The sequence below is a fragment of the Nanorana parkeri genome, unplaced genomic scaffold (assembly GCF_000935625.1).
Source record: "Nanorana parkeri isolate BGI_ZX_2015 unplaced genomic scaffold, ASM93562v1 scaffold739, whole genome shotgun sequence".
Classification (NCBI taxonomy): Eukaryota; Metazoa; Chordata; class Amphibia; order Anura; family Dicroglossidae; genus Nanorana; species Nanorana parkeri.
This window is the reverse complement of record NW_017307007.1, coordinates 162,999-173,139: the sequence shown is the minus strand read 5'-3', so window position 1 is coordinate 173,139 and position 10,141 is coordinate 162,999. Positions and strand designations below refer to the sequence as shown.

Below are 10,141 nucleotides of genomic sequence, written 5' to 3'. Positions count from 1 at the left end.
TATATATATATATATATATATATATATATACACACACACACATATATACACATATACATATATACACACAATAATTTTTTTTAATATACATATACACATGCAAAATAAACCACATTTAAATATATATGCAATGGCTTAGCATTGTCGGCCTGCAACAGGAAGTGGAAGGTAAGGAGCTTTGCAATAGATTATACAAAAATTTTAAATTGATTAACAAAATTGTATACAGCTAGACATGATGCCAAACCATCATAATGTGCTACTATGCATAACATATTAGCACATAATTGCAGACTTGCCTGCCAAAGCAATCCCCTCCAGTGCTACATACCTCCCCTCACTGGCACATACATTTTGCCCCGTCTTCTTCTGGGTTCTGTTTCTCTGCTGCTTGATTGACTGGGACTTGGTGTCGCAACTCCCATGCATGCCAACGCAAGATACTTCATCTCGGCATGTAGCTCACAGTGTACAAAAATGTACAAAAAAAAATAAAATTCTGAATGGCAGCTAGAAGCTTTTATGTCAGAAGAGACTTACACAGTCTCTTCCGACATAAAAATCCTGCTGATCAGCATTTTTTTTTTAACCTCCCAAAACTGGAGGTGAATAGGGCCTTATAAGGATTCAGGCAAGGGTGCTAAAAACTTGCTGAAATCTTTGCAAATTCTAGCGTTTTAGCTGTAGAGGTTGGTCTTGCACAAGCAAGCTGAAAACCATGTAAACCAGGCCTAAGGAGTTTAGGACCTTGGGTATCAATCAGCAAAACATCTGATAGGTAGCTGAGGGGAAAGACCTGCAGCTCTGAGTAAGATGTTAAAACAGAATATATAACTGTATACACAGCTTAAAATATGAATGACTAATGTGATATAAATCTGGTTTTCCTCACAGCTATGATTTACCATGTTAACAAAATAAAGAAAAAACAAAAAACCACAGACACCAGTTTCATTTCGCTAAGTTTATTAAATTGGAAACCCTCCTTGTGAAGGTTTGCAGGGGACCTTGAAAAAGTTCTCTGGATGCATGGACACCTGCCATAACAGCTGCTATTAAGACTATACATTTAACGTTAGATCCATTAAGGAGATGTCTTACCCAGATTAGTAAGAACAGGTACCTGACTACTATTGGACATTTTGTTAGAGCAGTTTTACAGAAGCAAAAGAAAAAAAAAAGTCACGTCCTTAAAAGTAATAAATATGTGAACAGCAGTCTAAACTCCTTAATATTAACATTTAAATATATTTGCATTGTGCTGAAGAGTGATTTAGAACACCTTCGAGGAGACAGAACAAAATGTGTGGCAAGTCTTCATTCTATGTTAGTCTCAAAGCATTTTGATCGGAGCATCAAAAACGATGGGAGTTGATTCAGCACTTCTATACAGCAGCCCGTCTCTTCCTAAATAAGGAATGTTTTCATACAATATTTTCCTTTTTTGTCATCTAGAACTTTATACATACAAACTAAAATTAATGATCAATTAAATTAAAAGGACTTTACAGTTAGTAATGAATAGAATTTATTTAGCCTTGGACTATGTAAAAAAAAAAAAACACACGCGCACAAATGCTCACAATTCTACCGACTAGATATGCTAGATCTTGCCTGCAAGTGTAAGGGTTCACAAAGCCCATAAATGTGCAAAGAAATGCAATACAAGAATCCATGCAAAAATATGTAGAGGAAAACAAAAATTGAAAAAAAAAAATGGAAATGAGAAACATAACGGAAAAAATAAAAATAAAAAACAAAAAAAAAAGCTTTATAAATACATATACCCTTCCCTGCTACAAGTGACTTGTTAGCAGCAAAGGACCTAAATATGATCTGTATACAAATGGTAGTCTATAGCATTAATTGTATGAGGCAGAGCCGGGCACACCAGATTTAATGCTTTAATGTCTGTGCAGTTTCAGTCATGCCATCTTTGGTTGGCTGCAGTACCGAGGGGTTAAAAGGGGCATAACATTGGTTAGAAAAATGTCAACTCTCTGTAGGAAGTTGAGCTTCAATGTCCACTCTACATATGGGGCACTTCTTATTGGTGATCAGCCACTGGTCTACACATACTTGGTGGAAGAGATGCATACAGGGAAGCCGTCTGTAGGGAGAAAAGGAGAGATTATAACTTGTACACCAGAAGCAGAAATATCAGTTATTTAAATACATAAGAGTTCATTTTCATCATTTATCAAACTTTTTTTTTAAATGGAGGCAAGGGTTAGAACTAGGGATGCACAGATATATCGGCTGCCGAAACATATCGGCCGAAAATGGCACTTTTGGCATAATGCCGAAAGTGCCATTTTCCTGCTGATACATCGGCGCATTCCTGCTTTCTTTCCTCCCCGCTGGGCGCTGCTCTATGTCCCAGCCGGGAGGAGAGAAACTGATAGCCGGCCGAGCACTGCGGAAGGAGAGCGCAGTGAGTGGCCGGCGTCTCCTCCCACACCGCTCAGCCGCCTATCACAGTACGGCAGAGCGGTGTGGGGGCGGAGACAGCGCTGTCACAGGAGGCTGGGCTTTCCTCTCTACACCGCTCGCTCAGCCTCCTGTGACATCGTGTCAGAGAGAAAAGCAAGGTACACACACTCAGTGATCAGTGATCGCTGAGTGTTTGTAGATAATTGAGGACATGGTATGTTAACTATATCCTTAATTATGAATGAATGGGAGTGATCTACATCTCCTGTTCATTCATAATTGTAGTTATAGTAAACAATGTTCTCATGTTATCAATGAACAGGAACACTCAGAGGATTCCTGTTCATTGATAACAGGGGACACAGAAAAAGACAGAGGACTTTGTTTTCTCAAAAACTATTTTTCCATTTTAAAAAGGGAAATATCAGGGGTCTGTTTAGACCCCCAATACTTCCCCGAAGCCCCTAAAAGTAAAAAATAAAAATATTGAATAAAAAATGAATATAAAAAAATATATTTTAAAAAATTACAATAAAAAACATTTTCGGTTTCGGCCTGACAATTTTTTTAATTTTGGTTTCGGTTTTAAAATTTCCATTTCGGTGCACCTCTAGTTAGAACCCATGACATACTATTTGTGTGTTCAGTATGTTAATGTGGGATTTTCAATCATTTTCTATCTCCGTGAGCACACAGGAAGGGAAGCGAAATATCTCTAGTGTAAGCTGGCAGATTCCAACTTCCCCACTCCAGTTAAAGTGCTTTTACTGTATAGCGATCAATGTCCCATACAGATATTTTCACCAGCTTCCTTTTCTGGTGACCACAATCAAACAGCAATAAAAACCACAACAATTGTAATGGCCTATCCCAACTCTGTCCAAAAACAACAAAAAATAAAGGGTGAACTCTGTTCACTCCAGGTGACTGTCATGGTCAGAATGATTAGGTTTCCTTTCTAAGGATATCTGCGCCAACAAAATGAAAATAGAACTCGCATTTCTTGCAGCCAAACTGCCTTTATTAGTCTGTCAATCTGATAATTGATCCTAAAATCTACTTTATAACTGCTTCATATTCAGAACATTTAAATGATAATCTTACATTTGTGACTAGAGCAATACACTGGCATGTTGACACGACATATACAGTACCGTGTGCCATGCAAACTTCATTTCATTGGTAGGTCACAAGAAACTTGTGATAATGCAGGGAAAAGGCAACACCTATTTTTCACCATTTGATTTGTCACAAATATTGATGAGCATGTTGCAAGGTTTGCAGACAGTTTTGACACCTCCCTCCGCAAATACGCTAATTAGGGATGCACCGATAACAAATGCTTCCGATACCAGGAAGACGGGTGGAAAGTCATTACACGCTGCCCGGCTTCCTGCTCCCTCATCACCAGGAAGCCGGGGGGCGGATAATGACTCATCCCCGGGTTCCTGATTGGCGGAAAGCCGACTCCATGCTCCCTCGTCACTTAAAATCTGCCACCCGGCTTCCTGATTGGCCGGGAAGCTAGCCAATCAGGGAGCCAGGTGGCGCCTCCATGGGGGCGGCTTCTCGGCTAAAGGTGCCCATACACTGCACGATTATAGTACGATAATCGTATGCGATCGGGTTTTCGTACGATAATCGAGCAGTGTGAACGGAGACGTGCGACCGTTTCTACTGTACGGTCGCACGTCTTCTGTCGAACCAGCATGTTCGAAAACCAGCCGGGAATCGTACGATTCTCGGCTGGTTAGAACGGTGCTCGGAGATAAATGCTGAACGGGCCGGTGTGCGCACGCGCACACTGCCCGTTCAGCATTGCGGTCATCGGAAGCCCGCCACTCAGGAGGGCGGGCTTGCGATGATCGAGAGTGCGATCTGCCTGTCCAAGATAGGCAGATCGTACGTTTTTTTAATCCCTTTACAACCATCGCAAGACTAAAGTCTTGCGATGGTTGTAGAGTGTATGGCCACCTTAATAAGGATGCTGGGCGGCGAGTCATTACACATTTCCCTACTATTAATGGTTCAGTTTTCTCTGCAGCACAAGTGGATGTCGCCAACATGAACCGTGGGGAGGGAGATGGAACTAAAATTGGACACATTTTATCAGCCTAGCCTGACTATTTTGAAACTGCTGAGCGGAATTCCCTCTTTAGAATACATTTACTTCATCTTAAAGGGAATGCATATCTTCTGGGATGTAGCTAAGCAAAATGTTTACCCTTCAAGCAATGAACCACAACATATTTGGTTTGCCCGCTTTCAACTTCCCTCCTGAGATGACTTGGGTGATATGTATTAGAAGTTATACATTCACGTGCCGATTGTTTTAGTTTAGATAGAAAACAAGCACCAATCAAATCTTATCTAAAGGCAAAGTATTGCATTACCTGACATCTTCACCTTCCTCTAATATAGAAAGGCAGATTGTACATTTTTCTTCAGTGTCTTCCTCACCATCTTGCTTGCCATGCAATTTCCTCTGTGAGAACCAATCAGTGGATACCTTATTAGCAGAGATGAAATTATTGGCAAACTCGGTAAACATGTTTCTTACAGAACTCATACATTTACCACAACACACATTTTCACACATCCCCATGGCTCATGATAATTCATACAAAATCCTTTCCATTGGTTCCAGCTTCATAAACTGAAATAATACAACATATGAAAGCCACAAGACAGAATTCCGAAACAAAGAACATACATCATCCAACAGGAGTTGTGAAGAGCAGAAAATACCTTATTCTATTAATATAAAAAGTGCCATTGATAGTTAGAAAAGCTTATGTGATGAGCACACTAGAGCAGCAGCTAAACATTTTCAAAATCGATTAGGCTCAATTAACCGGTTAAATCGGGATTAAAAAAATGGTTCCAGTGATGGACTACTAGTTTGTATTGAGACTGTAGTCCATCACAGGAGCAAGCTTGGAGCGGTGGAAGTAAAAAAAAAAACAAACAAACTGTGGTGTGCAATATAGTAAAATGGAAAGTGTAAAATTATACAGCAATCAATGCAGAATGGCACCGGCTATATAGGACTACTAATCCCAGCAATAGTACATTATACAGCGCAATGCAGAACACCCCCAGCTATAGAGTACAACAAATCCCAGCAATAGTACATGATAGCTGGCGGCATTCTGCATTGCGCTGTATAATGTACTCCTCTATAGCTGGTGGTATTCTGCATTGCACCACTGTATAATGTATTATTGCTGGGATTTGTTGTACTCCTCTATAGCTGGGGGTATTACGCATTGCGCTGTATAATGTATTATTGCTGGGATTTGTAGTCCTCTATACAGCGCAATGCAGAATACCACCAGCTATATAGGAATACAACAAATCCCAGCAATACATTTATAGATAGTGTATAATGTATTGCTGGGATTTGTATTCCTCTAGAGCTGATGGTACATTGCTCTGTATAATATACAGCACAATGTACTATCAGCTATAGAGGAACACAAATCCCAGCAATACATTATAGAGCACCATGTGTGGGAAAGTGCAGGCTTACCTGAGCAGTCTTCCAGCAACTTGATTCTGAGATCAGGCCTGTCTGTCGGTGTCTGTTATCCCCCCACACACTTGCTTCTCCTTACTTCTTCTCCCAGCGCCCCTGTGCCGATCGTGGATGTGGGCGGGCGGTGAGCGCGAGGCGAGGAGGAGGTGCGATGTGCGGAGTGTGGATGCGGGCAGGTCTGGCAGCGGCGAGCATGAGGTAAAGAGGTGCGCCGCACGCCGTGTGGAGCCGTGAACAGGGCCAAGTAATCGAAAGCCGATTAATCGATGATTGAAAACGTTGACAACTTTTTCAATCATCGATTATAATCGCCTTAGTTGATTAGTTGTTGCAGCCCTAGAGCACACATTCGTACAATATCACAAGAAACCCTGATAAAATAGATTGTTAAAGTGACACGGACTCAGGAGTTAAATCTTGAATACGTTCAAGTACCTTAACTATTAACAAAAATGTATCTTATTTGTGCATCACTCAGCTGTAGAACCTCAAATCATCTCAGAATTCATGTCGACACTGTCCTTCCTTCTGGAGGATGGTTACTTTTGTTCCCTAGGGTCCCTGTGTGTGTTGTGAAGTAGCCACCGCTCCAAGCTCAGACCCGTGATAGTAAACTAAACGTTAGATTGTAGTCTAATTTGTTTCGAGATTGTAGTTAATCACAGCGAGCGAGCTTGGACTGGTGGGCATCCTCCAGAAGGAAGGACAGTGTCAGCATGAATTCAGAGAGGATTTAAAGATCTGCAGCTGAGTGATACACAAATAAGGTACATTATTACTAGGGTACGTGAATGCATTTTGAATACTTAACTCCCGAGTTTAGTGTCACTTTAAATCTGTCTAATTGAAGATCACAAATATTGCCTAGAAGCAAAGATAACCGTGTTCACAGCCTATCCTTTGCTCATATATTGCGGTGGGTTAGGCATAGTACACGCCTTAGGCAAGAACCAAGGTCAGTCTTTCTGATCATAATGACAATAATCTAATTTCTATGGCTACCATAACAATGAACATCCTGAAATTATTCAGGATATTACTCTTTCAATATGAAAAATAGCTTCCTCCAAACGGCAATGAAAATAGTATAGGGCATTAAACAAAAACATGGCATTTTTGTACATTGGCTCGCCTTTATAGACCGTCTTTGTACCATCTACAGGAAAATTGATTTGTGAGGTTTAAACCCTCCTATGTAAATAAATTCATCCTTGAAAAATAGAATGCCGGGCCATGTTTTCAGTTTTTAATTCTGGAATAGCTATGGTGTACTGGGCTTCAAATGCCAAATGATCAAGGCTACAGGAGGTACAGCAGGCCATCCAACCGGCAGGTTTGCTGTTTAGCCTTCACTTCTGCACCCAATGTAGGTGAAAGCTGGAAATAATTCCATGAACTTAGCTTGGCTCTCTGCCACACAACCATGCCATCCCACAACCCAACGAAAGCACCTCAGCTGTCGTTCTCACTGGCTAGTTGGGCGACAGGGGACAATGGAAGAGCTCCAAGTTGAAGATGAAAGTGTCGTTAACAGCATGGTACAAGATTTGGAGATTCCCCAGAAGAGGATTTTACTACACAAAAATTGCAGACACCCTGTTCTGACTTTTCCTACTCCATGTGTTAAGTTAAGGGATGTGTTGCCAGTTAAGGTCTTGTTGCCAGAAATCTGGTGTTCTGCATACTCACAGGAACGCTCCTGTTGATGTTCTTAGGCCAGGTATTTCCAATTTCTTTTATAGAAATAGGCAGAGAAGTTCTACTGCATATAATTATCTGACAAAACTGAGTCACAGCCACTAACAAACTCAAGACGACGGCACACAGTTGCAATTTGTCTTAGCTAGTATAAGCAGTTCACAGAATGTTTCTGATCGTTTCCTAAAGTGGTACTTTAAAGGAGAACTATGAGGTGAGTGCTTTTCACTCATCCTCATAGTACTAGCCGACCTGTGACAATGAGACTGTCACAGGTCGGCTCAGTAGATCGGGAAGTGACCGAACACATACCGGCGTTCGCTCACTTCTCAATCCCGTCACTGCAGAGAGCCGTGACAGGGGAGTGGCTGTATTCCCCCCCTCCCATGTCCGATCCTCCAGCGCTGGGCGGCGGAACGGACGGGGAGGGGGCAGGTACAGCTGGCTATGCCTCTAGATAGGTAGAGCCAGCTGTCACTCACGCAGCTGGGTGGATCCAGACATATTTGTCGGGATCCGTTTCAGCTGCGGTGTCTCTGTATACCGCGGGCTACTGAGCTTTGGGTGACGGGAGGACGCTAGTTTGTGTCCTCCCGTTACCCTTAGGAGAACTATGGAGAAAAGCCCTAACCGCATAGTTCTCTTTTAAGGCTCATGTCTCATTGGCTAATTTTGTAGCAGGGATCTGTAGCAGCTACAGAAACGACCCAAGTCTTTTTGCCGCAAGGAAAAGAAGAAATGGCAGTCAATGAAAGGTCTTTGTCGCTGAAATTCCAAGAGACTTGCAGCTCAATCGCTTAGTGACTTTACTTCATGCAGCATCCGGATCTAATAGAATGCCAGCTTCAGTGGATACTTCTGTTAACCAACGCAACTGCTAATGATGATGGCACACTAGTCGTTTGTAGTGTCATAGATAAGTAGCATTGCAGCCAGCTACAGCAGCAACTCTGTAGTTTGCTAAAAAATGACTGCTACCAAGATGGCGTTGACAGCGTGATATGACCCCAACTGTATTACTATGCACAAAATATATAGGTTGAGAAAATATTGAAACTTGAATGGAATGACAATTTTCATGAGAAAAAATTAAAATCTGAGATTTCATACTACTTCACAAGAAGAAAAATAGCTCACCTTCTTATATTTATGTGGGTAAGTGCACCTTTCTATGGTCCCCTGTGAGGCTCCACGATTCACATTACCAAGCCGTTCCTCTAGATGAATCAGCTCCTAGAAAAGAAGAGGCAAACCTCAGCAGACAGATCTTTCCTCAAGGAAAAATGCTCAGTGAATCCAGTGCGTTATTGTATACATAGAGCACAGACATGAGATTAGACCATCTACCAATCAATTCACAGTCAAAGGAAATCTGTTAACAAGCCAGCTGAGTCCAGCATTGTAATCACATTACAGAAACACAAGTGGACCTATCACGTATCATATGAAAACTTGCACAATCACGCCTGCCCATTTGAAATAGCAGAAAGCTTTTACATATCATTCCTTCCCGCTTCTAAAATAAAAGGCAAACCTCAAAGTGAGGTGAAATAAACCCAGTGCCTAGAGATAAGAGTCAGAATCCAAGTTTACATTGATAAATTACATGTCCATGCAGCAGGGGATCAGCCTGTGTTATTGGGATAAACATGCATATTACTAATGTGAGTCAAAGGTCCACTTGGATAGGTTAGTGCAACCAGAAGCTTATTAATCACACAGTTAACATTCAATTAAAAGCTTTCAGTTTGTAGTTGCTGCCAGCAATCTCTTGCCCACACATGGAAATTAAAACACACAGGATACACAAATCCCAATGCTTGATGCTGTATATATAGTAAATCATTCATCATATACAGAAATTACTGACATACAGGTTTACAAAGATAAAAAACGCGGAATGGAATACTATTATTACAAGTATAAATAGGAAGCCTCTACAATAGAATAGAAATGATTATGAATAAAAGGTGGGATTCTCACTTCCCTGCTCAAATGAGTTCCAAGGCTTTAAAACGAAATTACAAAATACACTCTGCATCTGATTGGGGGAATAATTTATTGTGTATCCTTTATTTATGTGAACACGCACGCACACATCAGCCTGAAGGAAACATTCCATAGGTGCATGGAATGACAGCAAAGACATGACAGCGGAAAGCTAACATTCTGTTACAAACCTCAAAATTGCCCCTGAATGGAACTCTGAATGACCTTCCATCCAATCCAGATGAAATGTAGCGGATGTGAGGGTAGCCCGCCATGTCTGGAACCTATTCAAATAGCAGATGTAAGTTAAACTTTAACACAACTGCTTGTAATGATCTTAAAGACCTCTTTGCTGCCAGAAAGATATACAGCTCCGAGGGTACCATTGTAAAACCCTCTAGCAGCAAAATGATCAGGTGCAGTTATAGAAAATATATATATATATATACAAAAAAAAAAAAAAAATTTTATAAACCCCTATAA

The 10,141-nt window shown here is 41.1% G+C and overlaps 1 protein-coding gene across 3 annotated transcripts in view; it reads right to left on the bottom strand.

Moving 5' to 3' along the window:
• Nucleotides 1-949: 949 nt before the first annotated feature.
• Nucleotides 950-10,141, bottom strand: part of RNF111 (ring finger protein 111) — a 78,060-nt gene continuing 68,868 nt past the window's right edge. For 2 of the 3 annotated variants that reach the window (XM_018564238.1, XM_018564240.1), the window contains exons 11-14: nt 9,850-9,942; nt 8,807-8,902; nt 4,827-4,942; nt 950-2,110 (exon numbers count right to left, since the gene is read on the bottom strand). In XM_018564238.1, the coding sequence (XP_018419740.1) occupies nt 1,993-2,110; nt 4,827-4,942; nt 8,807-8,902; nt 9,850-9,942 (423 nt within the window). In that variant the 3' untranslated portion in view covers nt 950-1,992. The remainder of the gene's footprint in view (nt 2,111-4,826; nt 4,943-8,806; nt 8,903-9,849; nt 9,943-10,141) is intronic. The other variant, XM_018564239.1, reaches the window with a different exon arrangement.